Raw genomic sequence first — 22,909 nt, forward strand, 5'->3', positions numbered from 1 at the left:
TTCAGCTCCTAACTGCATTACCCAGCTCCCTCTTTGGTGGTGACAGGACTGAACCCTGACTGACCTGGGTTGAAAAAGTGGATGCCTGATAACACCGCCTGTTAGGCCAAGCTGTGGTAGTTTGGTCCCGTTGTCCCTGACTCCAGTGCACATTACAGTCACCTGGACCCCAGATGCCTGGGCCAACCTGAGATTCATTTCACTGGAATGGGGGTGGGGCTAGGCACAAGTATTTCTAAAAACTCCCCAGTAATTCTAAGAGCCAGGATCAAGAACCACTAGTCTACTGAAAAGTTACCACAGTCAAGAGGACGTAAATGTATTTCTTTAAAGACATGTTCAAAATTTTTAGGCAGTTTGCGAATTTACGAGGCTAAGTCACAACAGCTGCACCCACCCCTAACTAAAGTGAAGCAGAGTTGTCAAATAATTTCCTTTCCCATAATAATGAAATGGTTTTCATTTCTGGTTGCCCCTGCATCTTCACAGAAGTCAATTCGATCCCATTCCTCTGAGTCAACTGGCCCACGTGTGAAAAAATTTTTTCCTTCCTTTTTCTTGCTTTCAAGAAGTAATTAGAAAACAATAGCTCAGACAAGTAAAGCAGTGGCTAATGATTCTGGCCATTTACTTTGCAGATATTGAGCTGTCATCCTTCCATTCCAATGTTGCTGTTCACAGAATCTGAGTGTCGGCCCAAGTGCCTCCTGCAGAAGGGACCAAATCCCAGCTACCATTATGAGAAAGAGTAGAGCCATTTCTCTTCACTCTTTCACAGAGATGCTTTGTTATTTAGAGAAACTGAATTTAATTAACCACATATACTTTTCTTAGTGTAGAAAGACTTCATGGTAGATCAGAACGTTCACATTTATTTGCTATCCAAAGAACACCTCATTTGACTGAATATAAATTCTTGAAGAATGAGAAGAGCCACCCATTTGATTATTTGCTGGTATTACCGGAAACAAGCATTTAAAGCAGAGTGAACGTACCCTGCCCTGCTAACTGTCCCACCCTCGTACAGTCTGATTAGATTCAACTGAGCATTTACTGAGTGACTGCTTATCAACAAGGCACTCTGCTAGGCACTATGGGTTTATAAGACACTGGTACTATTTCTAGGGACCAAATATTCACGGGAAGAAGAGGGAAAAGAGATCAGAAATGTTTTTAATTTATTATTTTGAAAAGGCTTGTGTATTAAATTCTATGGTAACTTCAATAAGCAGATAATTACATAGTAAGTGCCAGGTTATCAGTAATGAGGGGGCGGAGGGTATCAAAGGAAAGAGAGAGAGAGAGAAGGAAGGCGGGGAGAGGGGGTGAAAGAGAAGGAGGGGGATGGGGGAGGGAGAAGGAGAGAGAGGGGACTAACTGCTAGTGAGTCCAACTTGCAAGCCGAGTTGAAGAGAACACCCTTCCTTAAAAAGGTGACTGCTCTTCAAATGCAGCTAAGATGTTGCAGTTATCTACTACAACTTCCAAATAAGATCCATCTGTTGTTGGAGTAGAGCTGAGGGCAACAGAACAGGTGTCAAATACCTGCGAGGCCAAATACCTTGCTTGTGATCTTAGGCAAGCTAAACGAACCACTTGACACTGCCTCAGTTTCTTTATCTGACAATAGGCGATATAGCACTTTGGCCTGTGTATGCCACACGATCAAATACGAAAGTGCTCTGGAAGGATCAAGCGCTTACATTAAAAATAAGGTGGTGATAGCATTAACACCTTTGCTAATCTATCTCTACATGAGGCAAAAAATAAGCTTTAGCCCTACAACTTAACACACTGCTTATTTCTTATAGGATGGATTCAGGGTTGCCATAATGCTAATGCATCACTAATTTTATAGAAAATATAGAGTAAAAAGCCTTACTAGTGAGGGATAATTAGGGTGAACAGCCCATATTTCTAAAAAGAATTTGGATGCAGGGAAGTTCACCTTAGAAACAATTGTGCAAGTGGCTTTGAAGTCAGTAAGACCTTAGAGAAACAGAGCTCCCTGGGAAACTACTGTTGTTATGCCTAATGATCCTACCTGTTAATGACACCAGAGCATTTTTCACCTCTCGGTGTTTCTAACAAGAATCCATTCACCTGAAACACACTTTCTAGGAAACATTTTGAGGGGTCTTGGAAGGAGCAGCTTAATACCAACAGCCAAAATGCATTTATACCTCATAATTTTTTACAGCTGCTAGCTTCAATGTATAAAGGAAGGAAGGCATATCCTAAAACCCCAACAAGCTTCACATTCTCTCATCAGCTGTCAGGTTTTTTTTCTTTTCCCTGGAACACAGTTCTCTGTGGAGGGGTCATGACTGGGAGAGGTCATGAAGAGACCAGTAGCATGTAGGTCACATTCTGTCTCTTGGTCTGGGCATTAGTTATATAGAGGTTCAGATTGTGAAAATTCATCCAGCTGTACATTTCTGACTAGTGGACTTGTCTTTACACTATAATACAAAGTTTATCGAAGAAAATCCAAAAACTTAAGACTAGATGTTATCCCTGGGGACTGAAAATGGATGAAGGATAATTGGTCCGATGGGAATTTAGGGTTATTTGTGATTAGGAGAGAAGAGAGAAGTCAATGCTGGATAGGGAAAGAACATGAGCGAGAGACAAGCAAACCGGAGGCTGCAGTATCAGGGAGGCCCAGGAGGCCCAGAGGGGTCCTGACTTCAGCTCCTGGGTCCTCCAAGTGTTGGAAGATACTGTACTTACTTGTCAATACTAGATTTTGTGTCAGCAATCTTGTTTAGGCTGGATATCTTGAATCCATATGCATTGCCTCTTTGGCCTTTATTCATGTAATTTCCAAACGCCAAAACCACTTCTAGCAACTGCTTCAGGGCGCTGCTCCTAAACACCTCTTCTGAGCCAGAACGAATTGCTTCAAAATAAAGCACACATAAACACAACTACTACAACCAAGACTCTTCAGTGATACCCATCCTAAATCCACACACCTGAGAGCAGATATTGAAGATGTAAGACTGGGTCATTAGACTACCAGGGAGCACTTACAAAACACCTTATCTAGACACAGAGAGCGAGGGGACAGGGAGAGCCAGCTGACCCAAGGGTAGCTGCACAATCCTATACTTTCTTAGTCCTTTTCTTGGCTGACTCATCAACCATAAGCAGTTAAGAACACACAGAAAGTGACTGCATTTCCCACATTCCTGTGCAAACACTTTCCTGCCCGGTATAAGTCAGATCACCAGGATTATTGATCAAATCTATTGACAAAAAAACCTGGCCGAATGTGTTTCATGTTACAGCTTGTTGGTGTCATCAGGGATTGGGGCTTGAGCACAGTCCTGAGTCTAGTCTGCACTCTGTGGTTGTGCTCTTCAGCTGCCCATGTTTCAAACACTCAAAAATTTAATAGCCTTAAATTTTCCCCGAGAAATATCTAGTAAAGCACCACTGCGATAAAGCTAGTTACAGATTTAACACTAGTAGCAGTCAAATATATTTCTCACCAACTCCCAGGAAGTTAAAAGCCCACTTCTACAGAGGAGCCCAGGAGATGTGCTGTGAGCTCCAGAACCCAGGCTAGACCAGAGGGCCAAGTGTGGACCTTCAGTTAACTACCCATCAGAATACCAAAAGATTTTAAGCAAAAAAAAATCCCCCAACAGATCCTGTTTACTATCTGCACTTGGATTGTATTTGCAAACGGGTACTTATGATGAACATCATTTTTAATCTGGAGGCCTGACTTTACCTTCTACTTTAGGTTTCACTTCTGCCACACGCTCTGCAAACTTCTTTTTGAAGTACAGTGATTGTAGTCTTTGCTGATAATGATTAATTCTGTAAGAGCAAGCATGGATTGATGAACATTTATTTACTTACTTACATGCCCCCCCAACACACACACACACACACACACACACACACACATACACACACACACCCACCCTCTCCTGGACAGGAGCACAGGAAATGAGGCCACTTTGTCTGGAGAGCCCATTTCCCTCCGACCAACAGGGGGTATTCGGGCAATGGCAGCTGGATCCTTAGCTCTAAACAGATCAGGCAACTGCTAAAAGAAAAGGAAAGTTGCCTCCTCCCCTCCTCAGAGTCCCAGGAGCTCTTGTGAACAGAGGAGATAAAAAGGAATGAAAATATAAAGCCTCTCCCCATACTGCTGCAAATAAGGGGCTGTTTCCTAAGTTTCTCCCATGCTTCTTAACTTTCCACAAAGTCTGCCTTTGGCAAAGCTGCAGAATAAAACTTGTCTCCATCATTCTCTCCTCATATCATCCACTCCCCACTCATGTCCCCAAACCATCCTCTTTCTTTACTGCTAGCTCCTTATCTTCTTTCCTCAGGGCTGGCAGGCTCTACCTTCCAAGATAGCAACCGGTGACCAGAGATAACAGGATGCAAACTGGCCCCCTGGTCACACTCAGTTGCTGCTGCTGAGAGGGTGAGGGCAGGCATTCTTGCCACGGCCTTCTGAAATCAAATCACTGCCTTACCTGCTCTCTATTGGAAACTTCAGGGCTAATCAAACAGACCTGGGTTTGCAGCCCAAGTTCTCCTCTTGTTAGGTGACCTTCAATAGGTAACCAAACTCCTCCATTAGATGGAAGAGAATACCTCCCTACCCAACAGCCCTCCTGGCGGGGCTGGTAGGAAGATCAAGGGGGAGGATGTATGCACAGATCTAGACAATTACAAAATGGCAGCAGGTGGCCGTCTATTTATCTACACACAGGCTTGCTGGGCACACCTGTCAGAATTCCAAAACCATCCTTTGTCCTAGAGTAGTATACAAAATGGCAAGTTGAGATGGAACAACAACAAAAATAAGTCTGGATATGACAGAAATGTAGAGTGAGAGACACCTTCCCCTTGGCTACACTCGTAGGCCTTTGGTACTCAGGGGAAGAGCTCTGCCCTGGGGTTGAAGGAGAGTCTCGGGACCACTGGTCCTTGTCTAATGCAGAATCAATTTTCCAGGCCTGGAATGGCAAATAGACTCAGCTCACACGCCAAAGAAAATTATGAAGCAGTGGCTGCCTCTGGGTTTTCTGGAGAAGGGTTGAGAATGCTTGCCAAGGCTCTGTGGGAAGTGTGCCATGATTGATTTAGAAATGTCTGCATGTGTCATGATTTGACATCCAGACCCTAGCTGTTCATGTATGTGGGCTTCAGGTCGACATTGCTGAGTCTGCCCATTTTTTGAAATGCTGAGATACAGAGAGGAGTGAGATACAATCCCATAGCAGTCAAAGTGGTAGGGAGAATGACACTATCTGGAACCAGGAAAAGTTATGAGTTGTTTAGGTCCAGAGCCAGAGGTAATTATGAAGAAATGCTAACCCTGACTCACCCACGGGCAAGAACTCACATAAGCAAATTCCACACAACTCAGACTTAAGAAGATTTTGTAATTTAGAAAGGGTTTAAGTTAAGCCAGGTTACTGGCCCAAATAATTCAACCAGAATCGAAGTTTAACTTCCCAAGAAAGGTAAGGGACATGTTCACGATTTATGCATTTTCAAACTTACCGGCTCATTTCAAAAAGGAATCTATCAGCCTTGGCCATCCGATCCAGTTCATGTTTATGTTCCTCCAACAGGTCAATGTCACTTTTTTCAGGAACAAATTTCAAGAGCTAAAAAGGACACGCAAATATTAAAACAGGTTTATAACTAAATTCTTGCAGTAATTTTTCACTCTTTCAGTTAATTTGCCCGAAAGATGAGACCATAACTTTTGTTTAATTTATAAACTCAGCTACAGGTCATTGTTAAGATATAATACAAATGACTAAATCTTTCCAGTTGGGTGGTCTAAAGGTATCAACTTCCAGTTACAACGTAAGTTCTAGGGATGTAACGTACAGCATGAGGGATGTAACACTGTTATATAATGTACAGCAACTTTGTTAAGAAGGTCAATTCTAAGAATTGTCATTACAAGGAAGAATTTTTTTCTTTTTATTGTATCCATAGGACATGACAGATGGTACTAACTAAACTTATTGCAGTATCATTTCACATTTGTAAATCAAACTACTATGCTGTAGGCTTTAAATTTATAGTGATGTATGTCAGTAATATTCAATGAAACTGGGGGAAAAATCTTTTCTTTTTTACTTACAAGTAGTTAAATTGGTGAAGATTCATTCCTGGCACCTTTCTATTCTATATTGTCTCTCATATCAGATTGTGGAAGCTCTTTACCAGGATCCATTTTGCATAGATCATTAGAGGGATTTGGGAGACCCAACACTCTCATTAGAAGATGATGCAAATGAGGTCCAGAGAGACAAAGCCACTTACCCAGGATTACAAAGAAAGTTCATATAATCGTCAGAAATAGAACTTAGGTCTCCTGACTCCCAGCTCAATGCTTTTTTCTATTACATCATGCTGGAATGAGTAATTCTATGTGTATTTTCCATTCAACTTGTTTATTTCTCTGGCTTATCTAATTCCATCTCATTTTTTGCTCCATGTCGAGATGGATGAGAAGAACACAGTAGGATGTGGTTTTTGATTCTGTATTTTATGTTGGCGGAAGAACTGAGCATGGAATGTGGGAGAAATAGCAATAATATTTAAAGTTGAAAAAGTACTCTGTGTCTGATTTCCTTTACAGTCACAAATATGTGTATATGTACCCACAGCCTTGTCCATGTATGCTATTTTCTGTCAGATGCCCTTGGATATATACATTTTTTAATGACACTGACACTCTGGACCCCAAGATCCTCCCCAAAACTTGAAGCTGGCATTTGAATGGTTCATTTAGTAGGTTTCCAAAGTTTGTTGGATTTAACGAAGGGACCTCAGAAAAGGCAGTCAGTCTGGGTACCATCAGCAGGGAAAGAGACTTAGAACTACAGGTGAATGGTGTGCAGTTGAAAATACATTCCACGCAGAGTACACAGCATGTGCCGGGGTCTGGAATGGGCGGCACAACATTTATGCAAGTAGAACAGCTATGATGGCAGGGGGGAGGGCAGCAGTGGTCAAGGTCAGGGAGTAGCAAGGACCTTATAAGAAGTTCAGTCTTTATTTTGAGGGTTCTGTGATATAACTTAAAATCTTAGGTAGGGGAATGAATTTACATTTTAAAAAGACCACCACACTCACAGGATGGAGAAAGAATTAGAAAGGATCAAAAGTATTAGAGGGTTGTGGTTAGACTGTTGGTACAATAATCCAGGTGAGAGAGGAGAGTGGCGTGGATTGGGTAGTGGGTAGATTCTAGAGCTACTCAGGGAACTGAACAGAACTGGCCTGACGTGTTGATGGATGATGGATTATGGTAGAGGGTCAAAAGGATGAGGTCCAGGCTTCTGGCTTGGGCAACAATGTATACAGAGTATAACAGGAAACCCAGGAAGAAATGGTTGGAGGAGAGTGGGGAGGGAGGAAGTGAGTTTAGTGTTTGAAATACTGGCAAGAGAACCAAGTAGTGATTCCTAGTCGGCAGGTGGACAGATGGGTCTGACATCCTAAAGAGACCTGTTTGGAAGACAAAGCATCGATACTGGTTGTAACATGCAAGGATGTGAGTGAGGTAACCAGGGGAACCATCAAGAGAAACAAAGCAGGGCTGGAAAGAAGCCAGTGTTTGAGGAATGAGCAAGAGGAGGAACCTTCAGAGGAGACAGTGAAATGCCAAAGAAACACATTTCACCATGGAGCAAGTGGCCATTGGTGTCACATACCAGCAGCAAATCAAGGAAGATAAGGACTGCAAAGAGCCCCCTAGCTTTGGCAACAAGGAGGTGGCAAGTCCTTATTGAGAACAGCTTTAGGGAGGTGAGGAAGAGTGACCAGGAGGTGAGTGTGGACAAGCTTTCAAGAACTTTGCTTGTATCAAAAAAGAGAGAGGACAGTAGCTAGATGGGCATGTGTGGTATTAAAAGGTGTTTTGTGAAAGGCTGAGACTCGAACAAGTTAAGAGTCAAGAGGAAAGGGTGTAGGATCGAGGAGAGGGGGATAGGGTGCTCTGATCTGGCTGGGTCCCTGAGCAGAGGCCAGAGACAACTCCTCTTTCCTGATGGGATGTAATGGGTGTGGATGCCAGTGGGTTCACTGGTCTGGTGGCCTGATAAGATTCTAGGCATTTATGTTCCTGTATTCAAAAGGTGCCAGTGGACAGGACAAATATCTTCTTGCTCTTCCTCAGTTCAGGGAGGAAGGAAGGAAGGTAGTAAGGCAAGGGGAAGGGAGAAGGAAGAGAGAGAAAAAGACTTGTTTTTTCCCCTTGTTTTTATCTACTGGGCAAGGAAATTCAGTTCTAGTCTTAGGGACTCCCCCTACCCCAGGACACACACACTGGTTTGCGTGTGTTAAGCCCATAGGCCCCTGTTCACGGTAACGCAATCACTAGCTCTCTTTGGTACAGGACACTGTGAGAGGCATATGCTAAGGGTTCAGTCCTTCCCAAAGCAGAGTCAAGTGACAGACTATGTATGGATAGTTTTAAAAGAGGAATGAAGAGTTAGACAAACACCTGGGAATGAGGAGAAAGGTATGCATTCCAAGAAATAGGAGGGTATCAATCTCGTCTGAGTTCTGAGCTCAGCAGCTAAAAGCAGGAGAGGAGGCAATGATGTGGTTCAAATGCAAATCATAACTAGGAGTAAAGAGATGCTAGCTTCAAGTTTGTCTGGGAGAAGTGCTGTGTGAAGGAAGAGGAAGCAGAGGAAGAAGAGTACAATAAGGAGGAAAAGAAAGAGGATGGTAGATGATCAGAAAGTAAGACACACAGAATTATCAGGGTAGACCAGGTCAAAAGTATCCCACTTGGCCAGATTCTGCTTCAGTAGATTGATTTTCTTACTTGTATGTATTTGAAGTGCATTCTCTTTGCACTGTAAGCCCTTTTGGCAAGATCTTGAAATCCCTTCCCCTCAAGGAGGAATTTTGCTGGATGCAATTTCACAGTAAACAGATCTTGTGGAATTTTAAACATATGACCTTGTCAACAGGGGCTGAAGGCCTAAGGACCAAAGCAGCTTTCCGCATAGTTCCTCCCTCTGCATGAGTAGCTTCTGATGCAGGCAACCAGAATGCAGGGCCAGCTAGGGGCTGGAGAGGGGCAGAGGGGGTCTGGGCCGTACTTCCGGGCAGAGACCCTTGTTAGGACTAGTTGCAGACGGAGAGGGAAGGGGGTGCAAGAAGCTGTAAAATGCTTCAAAAAATTAATCTTCAGTTTAGGAATTATTTTTAAACTATTTGTACACAAAGTATCCTAACAGGCTTGGATACAGTGTCATGGACTATTGGTAACGAAGTCAAACCTCAAAAAGGATAGCATGACAACTTCTTCCATTGCTAAGTGTGAGGGTTTCCCCCAGGACGACTGCAGCTGCAGGTTTGAGGTGGAGCAGGTGCACTGGGGTGTGGTGACACCACACACATCACTCCTCCCTGCTCTGTGTCAGAGGCCTTTTCAGACAGCAGTGAGAACACTATGGAAAATGCATAAGCAGCCATGCCACCCAAGATCACTGTTATCAACACCAAACAGCCTTTTCCTCTGCTTCTGGGAGCTGAGCATGCCTACAGCTGAGACCTCAAGTTCAGCCTGGCATCATGATCGCTGGGGTCCACAGTTAACCTTCAGTGGACTTGGCACTAACAGATGTGGACCTCTAGACCAAAATCACGCAAAATAGGATTTTGTACCAAGGACAAGGAAACAAGTAGAACAGTCTCAGAAAGTGGAGATGATCTCCACGAAGCACAGAAAAACTCAGGGTCACACCGAGAGATAGGTAATAATCCCTGAACCAACTGCTAGTTCAACAACATTGTCATTTAGGGGACAACTGAACAAAGCTGCTGAGAAACACGTAACAGAGTTGGAACGGCACCACAGAACATGTTACAGGAATACTGCACAAAGAGAGGCTAAGTCGCTCCATTCAGCTTGCCTGGCCATGGTTAATATGAATTATTTTGATGCAGATGATAGAGCTAGGGGGTTTAACAGTAACCCCTGTGGTGTAGGAATGGCGAGTCACAGCCAAGACACAAACTATTATTAAGGATTCAGTAATGAATCAGTTTATGTAGTAGTCTGTGATCTCATAGTGCTAGTGAGATTCTCCATTTTCCTGTCCAATAGACTTCCCTAAAGCTAACAGACTGTGCATGACCTATGAAGGCATAATAACTTAACTGCAGCATGAGGGACAGATTCTGGCACTGTGGGGCCCAGGCATCTGACAAACTTGTGACCTTCTTTTTCACCCAACATTTTGAGGAGCAATGAGAGAATAAAGTCTCTTAAGACAGCCACATTCAACTTTGGTTCAGAGATGAGGAAATTATCTACCAGCAACAACCAGATTTTCTCAATATTCCACTCCCTGCTGAAAGCCAGTTGTCACTTATGCTCTGAGATATGTCTGGCAGCTCACCTGTTCCAACATGTCCTTGGGCAGATCTTCCTGCTCGTCCATTGTTAGAATTGCCCGTTTGATTTCATCATTGGACAGTTTCAACCTGGATAAAGAATATTTTATTTTGTTGTTAACAATATTGGCTTGAGTATTAAAATTTAATGCAAGATAATTCATTCTGCTACTCCAGCTGCCGATTTTCAAGAACTGTTTTTCTCAAAATCTCTTAGTGAAAGCTTATTTCCTGACAATATTGCACCTAAAAATAGTGTTTTTAAACTGCTTTAACATTCTTTCAGGACTTCATAATGCTCTGCTGACACAGAGAACAAAGCTGTTATGTTCTATTGTTTAGTTTCCTTAAGTAAGGGATTGGAGGATGAGAAATAGGGTAAACACCGACACACACCGATTTCTTTAATATATAGTATCCGTGAATTGTAGATGAGAGAGAAAAACTAAATTATTTTTTTTAAAGATTTTTAAGATTTATTTATTTGAGAGAGAGAGAGACCACACACGCAAGCAGAGGTGCAGAGGGAGAGAGAGAGAGAATTTCAACCACACTCCACGTCCAGCGCAGAGCCTGGTCTCACAACCCTGAGCTCATGACCCAAGCCAAAATTAAGAGTCGGATGCTTAACCGACTGAGCCACCCAGTGCCCCAAAAAACTAAATTCTGAACTTGATTATTCATTAGGAGTGCTTAAAGTTTGCTTTCAGCTTAAAAATGGATTTTAAAAAGGTGGAAATCTGTTATTAAAATGTTCAACAGTTAATACGCAGAATAAAATGTATAAGGCACTTCATGAGGAGTTTTCACATATATTATTTCATTAGAGGTTTAAAATAACTGTGCTGGTCATTTTTTTTTTTTAATGGAAGGAGAAACTGAGGCTCAGAATGGCTAAGTGATTTGCCCAAGGTCAAACATATGGAAAGTGGCAGTATCTAACACAAACACGAAACTCTTGATTCCTAACCCCAAATTCTTTTTACAAATCTGCTTATCTAGTTAATATCTTTTAGGGAAGAATTTATGCAAAACCACAAATCTGTTTTCTGTTTACCATAAATTTATATGATTTACTAATTTAAATAAGGATTTATGTCTTGATTGTGTCAGCACAACAAAGTGTGGACTATAAAGAAGAGGCATGAAATTAAAAAGTACTTGTAAAAATGTATTTTTATTAGACACAACCAATAGTCTTAACCAGGGGGAAAAGTCTTAATCAGATTATTAGCTAGAACAACAGAGTCACTCTTTTGTTCTATTTGTAAGCATTAGATCCAGACTTACTTAAAAAAACAAAGAAACAAAACCTACTTCCTTATTAAACTACCACTAAAGTGCTATATTAACATTATTTGGTCTGTTCTAGTCTATGATCTTCAAGAAAAAAATCACATTTAGGTCTAGAGATAAAGACATAAACACACAAATACAGAGCAAGCCTTCATGGGGAACATTTGAAGTCGAGGGCTTCGGCATCAGGCTGGGCCCCAGTCCTGGCTGACAATGCCGGGCCAGTGCGACCTTGATGAAGTTTTTCTTAAGCCCAGTTTTCTCATCTACAGAGTGAAATACTGCATGTAAAACATCAGCACCCTGCCTGGCCACGGATAAGGCTCACTAAACTATAGGTATTACTCTACAACACTTTTCTGCACCAGGGACAAGTCGCAGCAGGACTTTCGTAACGTAACCTACACATTCACAGGCAATTACACTATCGTTACACTGTGCTTAGTAGGGTTATCATGAACACTTCCCAAAGCACTCTCACACCCATCATTTCACCAGTTTCCTCTCTGTACACAACATCGATTAGGCCCAGGGGTATTAACCAAGACTTAGAAGACAGGGTTCTTATTTTAAAGGTGGTTATAGTGTCTGGGAGAATCAAATAATAAGCTGAAACACTCGTGCTCTCAGATAAACGAGAAGGCAGCCTGAGTGCAGGGGTGGACACAAAGGTCACAGAAAGAGGAAAGAACCCTGGGGTAGAGCGGGGCAATGCACACCCCGCTCTGGACAACTCTGGCTTGTCCTTTTCTCTAGATTTTGACATAATCTTGTTTAAACGAGCCATCTTGCTATTTACACTGAATGCTGTTTCATGTGCCAATAAGTAGGAAAGGGAAGGGACAAATTTGTGAATCTTATCGTATGAGTAGCATTCTCTTTTACCTCATGTTTTCAAATCCAAATATAGCATCTAGGCAATATGTGAAATTGCCCTTTTTTTTTTTTTTAAGAGAGGGAGAGAGAGAGTGTGCGTTGATGGATACAGGGCTAGATCTCACGACTGTGAGATCAAGAGTCTTAAGAGGCTTAATTGACTGAGCCACCCAGGTGCCCTAAAATTGCCCATGTTCTGAAATGAGACCCATTCTATCACCTAGTCGGAGGTACGATGCCATGCTAATTCCCTGGACCTGCACAGACTTCAGATTGTTTTAGTCATTCTTGGGACAATCATCACCCCACAAACATTTTCACCAGAACATCATGATGGAAAACCCCCCAAATTAACTGGAACAATTTAGCCGAGTTGGCATGGGTAGGGCATATGATAGGATAAAAACTGTATCCTAGCTTCACTGTACAGGCTCTGGGTAGCCCTCAATTCTAGGACACTAAAGGCTTTGAGTCAGTTAAGAGCAAATACCACAGTTCAGCCATGCAAGGCCAAGGAAGAACATTAAGGAAGGTTGAAACTGCCACTAATGAAAACCAACTGGCCGTGGAAACATCTACAGTCATCCTGAGAAAAGCTCCACTTGTAAGAAAAAAATAAATTAGTTCTGTGTCCTTTTCACACTGAGCTGAAGAAACTACTTTACGGTGTGATTCTGCAGAGTCCTTCTGTTTTGCATTTAAAAGGAGCTGAAAATCGGAGTGAGAACAATACTTGAAGTATCAGATTTGCATTTCATTAGCTCCCCATATGGAGTGCAGAACTTCTTGCTTTTGAAATTGTATATATTTATGCTTCTCAACCTCCAGAGGCTGTCTGGACTACACACTAGCTCTAATTCATAACAATTTTGGTTTCTCTTTATGTGTCCCACAAAGAGACTCGGGACTTTAATGGATAGTACTTAAGAAAATCTACCTGTCAACATACTGCCTTGCACGTGGCCTGTTGGAGCAGACAAAGAAACTGTACCCCCCGGGGAAAGAGGAGACGGGGACTCCGCCCTCCAGGATGGTTCTGTAGGTTGCTGGGTTCTTAATATCATCTGTCATCCAGAGAATGAGTCGCTAATCTCTGTAATTTAAGGACTCTACCAATTCTAATGTTTTAATTGCTGTTAAAGCTTGGCAGTGTTCTGGTGTGCTGCAGGGTGGCAACTTTTGAGACATCCACCTCAACTTTCTTTACAAGGGAGGAAACAAACCAGCCATTTAAAAACGGTATTTAAGTCTACCTTGCTCCACTCAGGTATTTCAAAAATTTGCCAAGAGAATTGGAACATTCAGGCGTAATTAAAATAAGTTAGGGATGGATGGCTCGATGAGCCTTAGCTCTGCTTCAGTGGATGTAAGCCAAACCTCCCCACTTTAAAGTAGCTTTGTGTGGTTTACTGCACCCCGGCTGCCATGTTAAGTGAGGATCTGGAAAACAAGAACGGCACAACACTTCATAAAAGTGTGTTTTAGGTGGGTTCTTAAACCAGCTTCCTAGTTTCTTTTTTGGGGGGGGGAAGGGAGAGGTCTGTTTTAGGGAATAAAGCAGAGTGAATTTTTAAATTGCCACATGCCGCCTGCCTATACCCAGTAAGTTGTTGCTCGCTCCGCCTGCAGCCTGAGGCAGGGGTTCTTAGTTTGAGGAACATCATGTCCATTCCACTTGCAAGTCTGTGACAGGCAGGGTCCCTCGTGGCCTGGAGCTTCTGTTTCAAACTCACACCTTCCAGGCACTCTCTTCCTGGGAGCTACAAGTGATCCTGGCCACTCAGGCGGCGAGTTCCATGTATAGGGCCTGCATGTCCCTCCCCTGCTTGGCTTGTGGGACAGGAGGGGCTTCCTTCTGACTCCCTTCTCTGCTCCGGGCAGGGCTGTGGCAGGTGCTCTGAACAAAGGGTCCACTAACTTCTTCAGTGTGGGGGTAAGGGTGAGCTTTTAGGGATAACCAAATGCTGCAGACACATGTGCTCATGAAAATATCCCCCATGGAATACACCACAGGCTTATACTGTGGTAGAATCTGGGGAGAACACAGTGTAGCTGGGAATTAAACTCCTCATCAGCAAGGTAAGAGACAGGGTCGCCAGTCTTGGGGAATGAAGTATGTAGAAAAGAAGTAAGTAAGTGCGGAAAGGAAGGAAATCTTGACATCCACTTGGAAACACTCCTATTCATTGTCCCCATGCACAACACCAGTGTCCAAGTCCTACTGAGGGTTGTGTGTCTCTCAATTCTGTCTCTTGTCAGGTCTTACCTGGACCTAAGGGCCTCCTAACTAGTGGCTGCTCTCGTGGCCAGCTCTCGACCCCTTCCAACCTCTCCTGCAAACCCTAGAGAGCAGACTTCAGAACTTATTAAAACAAACAACTTGCACCAATTCCTGATCCCATGGGATCACAGGCCACTGACTGAGCAGCGACCGAATGCGGGTCCTGGCAGCAGCTGCTTCACACGCACGGGGTCTAACACTCCCACACCGAGAGCCCACCGCAAGGCCAGTCCTCTCCCCACCTCCATTCTACAGATGAGGAGGGCACGGCTTGACCCTGGCTCAGCAGTGCCCTCACCAAGACATCAGGCATGGGTCCCGGGCTCTCTTGCTCAGTCTCATTCTTTATGACTGAGGATTGCTACAATCGCGGGGCTCTCATCAGCTGTGTGCCTACCTGTCAGGTGCCTTGGCTTCCGTGGCGCCCCTCTTTGGAACTGCCTCCCGTCCCGACCCCCCCCCCCCCACCGCCCTGTAACTGTTATCGCTCTTTGAGGTCCCCTTTCTCTGGTGAGCCCCGTCGGTGTCCTTCTCACTTGGCTGAGCTCCTGGCTCCTTCTGATCAGATCAGCCTAGGCCTGAGTTGTTCCCAAGCCACCGTGCCTGTGTCATTTCTCTTCTCCAGTGAGCCATGAGCTTTCAAAGTCACAGTCTGCTCTGTGGCACCCTGCATAGTGCCAGGAAAATAAATGCTCCACAGTGTTAACTCTAAGAAAAAAGCATCGCACACACTTTCATAGATTTCTTTCTTTCTTCTAGCCCCTAACTCCTTTCGTGTGTAGTAACGCATTGCCAACGAAGAGGGGAGAATGAAAGCAAGGTGAACTGCTGACCGGTTAAACAACTAAATATAACCCAAATTAAAACTAAATCTGCTTCATTTCTGTTATCTTTACCACATAGCATATTACAGGTCAGTTCTGTGTTTTCCTGACAGGAGTAAACCTATTGATCATGGAGCAGAAAAGCATGTAGGGCTGAATCCTCTGTGGGAAAGGTGGTTTTAGAACCTGATCCGTAAGGTCTAATCGCTGTAAGGTCAACTGGGACTCAAAATTACCTTGTTGTGTACAATACATTTTTTAATTATGCTCATTATAGTAACACTCATTTGTTAAATTGGATTTTAATAGATAATTTAACAGATACAAGGCAATTTCTCAAAATTATCTTCCAGAGAGGGTTTAGATACACTCAAGTTCTAAGTCACCTTGGGCTCTGACACTTCTGAGGTAACAAGGAAATTGGCACACTACAAATTGGAAATAACTCCTTCAATAATGAGATGGGAAATTTGCCAGAAAGAGTTGTAACCTTATCTATAACTAGTGTTAGTGTTATTATCCTCACTGACATCTCATGCCGAGAATAATCTGTGAGGAACTGGGTCACAGATTTTACTGCGATGAGCACTTAAGTACTATAGAATTCAGAGTGATAGCTCCCTTTCTCAAGCTGTTTAAAAGTGTTCCTCTAGACTGCAAAAGCACAAAATATAGGCAGAAATTCCAGGCTTTAGGGGAAAAAAAAAACTTTCCCCAAATTTTCATTTAATGTCACTATTAAGAATGTGACTTGTAAAAAGAAATTATAACAAAACGAACTATACATAGCATAGAAGAAAAATAAGTAGACCTTTAGATTTTTCATTAGTATCTTCCTGAGCATGTGTTCAGGGAGAAAAAAATGCGGCTAAGTACAGGGCCTGGCCATTTACATAGCTTCCAGCCAGAGGCACAAATGAAATGCTAACCTGGGATTGAGCCCTGCATTGGGCTCCCTGCTTGGCGAAGCCTGCTTCTCCCTCTCCCACTCCCCCTGCCTGTGTTCCCTCTCTTTGCTGTGTCTCTGTCAAATAAATAAAATCTTTAAAAAAAGAAAAGAAAAGAAAAGAAAAGAAAAGAAATGCTAACTGGATGGTTCATGTTACCTTACTGGTTGTATTAAAATTCAGGGATCTCACTAAGCTTCAGTTTCTCTTTTACTAAAAGAAACATTTGCTCCCTAAAGTAATATATATCTGGCTAATAATCAAGCTCCATGCTGTAAACCAAGCAGCAGTGCTTTGTGTTAAAAGAAACTCACTGTAAGACCATCTAAAAAATAAAGACCACCGGGGCACCTGGGTGGCTCAGTCAGTTGTGTCTGACTCTTGACTGCAGCTCAGGTCATGAACTCAGAGTCATGAGATCGAGCCCCACGTCGGGCTCCGTGCTCAGCACAGAATCTGCTTGAGATTCTCTCTTTCCCTCTTCCTCTGCCCCTCCCCCTGCTTGTGCTCTCTGAATAAATAAAAAATAAAGACTGCCATTTTCCCTCTACTCTCCCTGAAAGCGAAGCCACCTTACACCAGCTTTAATACATATACAACATTCTTTCTAGAACGTGACCAATGCGACATATACTTAATGCCCCCAAATTCAGGATCTTCATTCACCTCATAAGTGTTAAGTATCTTTGCCTGACAGAAAAGTCCCTTCTAGAGAAAAGAAGAAATTAGATACAGAAAAGCTACTTGAAAGGCCCAGGACGACCTGACACAGTGCCTGAAGCTACGAGCAGATTCCAGCCTCCCAAATTTCCTTTCTTCTTTTCAAGTTCCAAGGCCGTGATGGTTCATTAATTATGAGAAAGATTTCTGAACAGGGCTGAAATGGATAAATTAGCATTTCACTGGGGTTTGAGATTTACGTATCTCTTTAGTCATAAAAATGTTCAAAAAGAGCATGAAATCATAAACTTGAAGTATAAAAAGGTGACATAGAAAAGCAAAATGAAACAAAGAGCTGTCATCGTTGCTGCTGATTCTGGGATAGTGTTACTCAACAATCAAAATATCTCTAAAGCCAGGAAATATAAATAAAGGTAAAGTCCATTTTACAGACTTTCTGGAAAAATACACAAAACATTGATTTGGGATGTTCTGCTCTTTAACTTCTGGAGTCTGTGGAAATTAAACTCTGAGAAAGGAAGCATCCAGCTCCGATGCATTCCACACGGGGAAAGTAAGGGCCATGAGTTCTTCTCACCTTAGACAGAAGAGAATCCAAAGGACTGAATCTCAGCAGAGTCCGATTAAAAGAATAAGCACAAACATGCGGTTTGGAGCCACAGGAAAGAAAAGTTGGTCCTACCAGAAATGTTTATTCAACATCAACAATACCTCGACAGAAGGATGTTGCAATTCTGAGCTCTCCGACCATCAATCACTGAAAGCTCTTTGACTTTAAGTTTGGAACTCAGTGTGTCATCCATGGCATCTGCTTCTTTCTATAAAGAGCATGAAAGAAATCCATCAAAGTCAAACAGGGACATTCCGACTTCAGATACACACTTTTCCTTTATATTTTCTGTTTACACACACACACACACACACACACACACACACGCACACGCACCCACACAGGCGAAGCGGAGATGGTGAGGGAGGGAGCACAGGGAGGTGGTGGAGTTGAAACGAAGGGCTAAAATCGAATTGACAAAGGGAAATAGTAAGAAAAGCTGACCACCCACATTTGAAAAAGCAGTTTTGGAAGAACAAAGTGCATCTCTAAGTTGAAGATGCTAAGCGTGCATAAATTATCAGTGAGTGGTGCACTCCTTTTGTCTCCCAAATCCCCATGGATAGCAGACAGAAGAACTGTCACTATGAATCAAGCTCGGCTGAGGCTTGCCATTGCTAGTCCTGGCCATTTGCAGGGCCCATTCACTCCAGAACCATTTGCATCCTAACCACTTAAAAAGCTGAACAATAAATCCTCCCAAACGTCCTCATGTGCAACAGGAAACTCCCAAGCCTAGATGGTACCTTTCATCACCCTGGAGTCTGATGGATAACAGACAGGGGGCAGTTTAAGGCATTAGTTCAATTACTTGAATTAACAACAAAACACTACTTTGCATACTCTGCTGCTGTTCAGAAAGCTGTAAGCAATGATGGCCAGTCATAATTTATGGTGGAAGAGGCAAAAAAGCAAATTATATATAAAATACTATTTGAGTAAACTGGGCATCAAGGTGAAAAATACAGACTAACTTGATAAATAGCAAGTTTAATTTTATTAGAGGTCAGAATCAATTTTAAAAATGGATCATGGCATTTTTAAAATGTAAGAAAACCAAAGAGCTCTGGAATTGTGTAACAGTTTAGGAAAACAAAGACAATATGGAGTTTATAGTAAGAGGCACCATGTGATCAAACTTCAACTGTTTCCTGTCATGCCGAGATTTCAGGCAGACCTCTAAATATCAGTTAAGAATTGAAACCCAAAGCAGAATTACCTAAGCCCTGCGTTACACTATCTGAAAAAAAATTGGATAACCAAGACATTCTGAGCTTATAGTGAGCCAAGAAGTTATAGTAAGCAAGTTTAGGTGGTTGCTTACTTACCTGCTTGGAGTTACTGTTCACAAAGAAATCCTACAGCCATGGCAGAGGCATGGAAAAGGCAAATCAGACACATGCAGTTCAGAAATCACAGCAACAAGTGGGAGAAAGTCAAAGCAGTCAAGGAAATCAGTGACACAGGGTAAGAGAGGATTTATGCCCCAAGGACCAGCAATGAGAGTTGATGAAGATGGGGGAGGCTGGCTGAAGATACAGTGAAGAGCACGGAACTAAGCATTCTGGGGAAAGAGAGAGGACATGTGCTGTACACAATTTTCAATGGGGGCAAATCAAATTCAGAGAAGAAAGGACTTAGGATACTTCAGAAAGACCCAAGCTGGGAAAGGAACAAATTCTCTTTGGAAGAGAAATGGGCTCCGTTTATTCAACATGATGATTTTCACTTGAAGCAGAAAATATCCATCAATTCCACCAACTTGGGGAAACTTCTCCCATGGTCATGTCTACTAGCAAAATATGCTTTTTTTGTTTTGGGTTGAAATAATCTCCTGTCTTCTTGTGCCATAAGGAAGGATTAAGAAAACACACCAGACAAGTTCAACAATACACATCAGTAATATTAACACTCAGTATCCCCTGAGAGTCCAAACAATGCCTGATGGCACTGGGGGTAGGTATGAGGAAAAAGACCGTGCAATTAAGAGACAGTAAGTGATCATGTGGTGTGCAGCCCCTTGGTGGCCCTGTCCTAGCTGCCTCAGGGTTGTTCAAGCACACAAGGTCAGCAGCCTCCTTCTGAAATGCTCCAGGTAAGACTTGGAGCGAAGAAGAGCAAGAGGAAGAAGTAACTGACACATTAGAGAAAGTTACAGCTTCCTTTACATATTTCTGCCATGCTGGAATGAGTAAAGCTTTGGTGTGCAAAACACACCCCAGCTTCCAGGCCAGCGGCTTGCACAACCAGCAGTTGCCCAGCAGATTCCTTAAGGCCTCACTGGCCCTGGTCGCAGAGCTAAGGCCAATTTTACACAGATGAGCTGTCCCACATCATTCTTCCAGCAGGAAACAAAACATGTCCCACTTCTGCTCCACCCACACAAGGAGGGATTGCTTCTCTAGAATGACATTTAAAAAAAAAAAATAAGTGGATAACCACAAGAAACCTTTCTTCTCTGATGCCATGGTTTTCTTTTGTCCCGGTTGTAACCACCAGGTTTTCTACACTGAAACTCCTTAGGACACTTGCCCTCGGAAAGCAGTGTCTCCTTCCAAGGGCAGGAAAAACTCTGACGGGAATTCCAGGAGGTCAGCTTATCCGACTTTTTTCTCTTAAAGAGACAAGTTGCTAGTTGAATTTAGATCCAGCTCTTACTGTCTGGCTTTCAAAGAAGAAATTTCTATGAAGTTCTCTAGCAACTTAAGTCTCCGTTATGTTCCCACTGTCAGAAAATTAAGACTTCTGACCTTTACCGTCGTGGGCTATGGAATCAGGCAACTATCATTTATTAGGTGTGAGGCTTGCAGCCAGTCTTACTACCTGCAAAATGGAATTAACAACTGGATTATTACTGTGATGATAAAACACGATGATTCATGTAAAGCATTTTGTAGAGTACCTGACACATATTTATGAGCTCAATACTTGGAAGCTACCATACAATACAATTATCTTTCAAGCTGATGATCAGGCCCATTTATTCTCCTATTGCTCTCTTTTTCACAGCTGGTCAAGATCTCCCATTTGTTACCAGCAGCAGCAGTAAGTCTAACAGTTAAAAGCAAAGTAATTTATCTTATCTTTCCAGAGGTGAGGATGAGGAACGCCATGGGAGAGTTTAGTTAATTGTTAGCCTTGAGATTTCCCTTCTTTAGGGGCCCTTTAACCAACACATTTTAAATAAAATCACAAAGCTTATTAGAGGGGGCATGTTAAAAATAATGATGCTTCCCCAGGCCTCTTTCAAATAAGTTATCATTCTTTTTGAAACTTTAAATTATTCACTAACTGGCTTGGGCCAAACAATGCAGGATCACCTATATCTGGTTCTACCTCACAGGATGTTTGATTCTTTCAGATGATTTTTGGTGTAGGGCTTTGGTAAACAGAAAGTTGGGACTTGCATTTTCAGGAACCAATGATGATAGATTCTTAGAGATAAGGTTCTGCAATGACAGAATGATAACACTTCACAGATAATAATAATCCTTACCTGAATGGTTCTTAATCTTTTTGAGGTTGAGGTCCCTTTGTAAATCTGATAAAAGCTAGGGATCCCTCTCTAGAAAAATGCATACTATTCATATAAATACATACTATTTATACAAAACCCTGCCTTTAATTAACTCTTACCATGGAGTCAATTTCAGAACCTCTACCTTATACTTGGTTTAAGAAAAACCATCATTCATAATTTTCTCTTCTTTCTTCATGTGCTATGGCTAAGGGCCAAGATTATTGAAAATAATATCTTAATTCATAATTTTTCAATGTGAAATCTAGATCTACAGAATAATGAAAATGTAGAAAGAATAAGAAAAAAAATTCTTTGTTTATATATATTAAAAAAAAAAATCAGAAGATAGCATTGAATGTTCCAAATGGGAGCCCAAGAATGACATGTCTTTTACATATTAGCAGGAGAGGTCAGATTCTGGAGCTTGGGATAACAGTTATCCTTTGTTCCCTAAATCAGAGCAGAGAGGCTTTCAAATGTTATACTATATGCTGATAAAGAAGGAGTGTCCTCAGGCAAAGAACTGGGAGAAGGAATGGAGATATGAGCTGTTAATTTATTGCTACAAAGATATGACTCCCCTTAGGTAAATGGGAAATTCATTTTCCTCTACCCAACTGCAAGGATAGGGAGAATGAATTTATAACATCTCAACATGAAAATTTCCCACAAAACCAAAATGAATATTGTTTAACTCTATCTGAAATAGTACTACTATGCAATGCACATTATTGTATTAAGTCTTTTGTGGTTGGCCTGGAAATCACGCATAATATAGTGTCAATGAGAAAAAGGTTCTGAGACAATTGACTTTCAAATGAACTTCTGGAATGCAAGCAGGGGAATAACTGCACACTATTAAATTCCATTTCATGTGGCACATAAGCTTACATAATCAGCTCTTGTACACCTTTGCTAGCCACACTGAAAAAAAAATCCTGAATAGAAATGGTCTTATTCTTAAAATTGGGATTATAGAAAATCCTTTACAAAGCCTGACTTTAATCATGAACAAGACCACAGTGTCAGAACAAAGCGAAATTGAGAATTTACGCCACTTTGTAACCTGGCTGTGCCACCCGTTCAGAAACTGAATATATACTAAGCCATATTTCTATTATTGATGAGATGGGAATAATACCTCATAGAGCTGGTGTGAGGGTTAAATAAAAAGTAAGTATAAGAGCGCCTTGAGAACTAAATTTTGGGGTTGATGAGATTGAGACTGTGCATTTCGTACTCGGCACCAAAAATGTAATAGATACTTAATATTATCATTTTTTAGTCTATATTATGGTTGTTTGCAGACTGTCGTCCTCTTTGCTTTTATACTGCAAGTTGCATTGTAAGCCTGTGTAACGGGGCGCCTGGGTGGCTCAGTCGTTAAGCATCTGCCTTCGGCTCAGGTCATGATCCCAGGGTCCTGGGATCGAGCCCTGCATCGGGCTCCCCGCTCGGCGG

General features: G+C 42.2%; 1 protein-coding gene across 5 annotated transcripts in view; it reads right to left on the reverse strand.

The window, feature by feature from the left end:
• Positions 1–22,909, reverse strand: part of DAAM1 (dishevelled associated activator of morphogenesis 1) — a 164,336-nt gene that overhangs the window by 13,136 nt on the left and 128,291 nt on the right. For 4 of the 5 annotated variants that reach the window (XM_027570704.2, XM_027570706.2, XM_027570708.2 and 1 more), the window contains 6 exons: positions 19,257–19,286; positions 18,030–18,136; positions 10,419–10,503; positions 5,539–5,645; positions 3,743–3,831; positions 2,734–2,902 (listed from right to left, as the gene is read on the reverse strand). In XM_027570704.2, coding sequence (XP_027426505.1) covers positions 2,734–2,902; positions 3,743–3,831; positions 5,539–5,645; positions 10,419–10,503; positions 18,030–18,136; positions 19,257–19,286 — 587 coding nt within the window. The remainder of the gene's footprint in view (positions 1–2,733; positions 2,903–3,742; positions 3,832–5,538; positions 5,646–10,418; positions 10,504–18,029; positions 18,137–19,256; positions 19,287–22,909) is intronic. The other variant, XM_027570709.2, reaches the window with a different exon arrangement.

The sequence above is a fragment of the Zalophus californianus genome, chromosome 6 (genome assembly GCF_009762305.2).
Source record: "Zalophus californianus isolate mZalCal1 chromosome 6, mZalCal1.pri.v2, whole genome shotgun sequence".
Lineage (NCBI taxonomy): Eukaryota > Metazoa > Chordata > Mammalia > Carnivora > Otariidae > Zalophus > Zalophus californianus.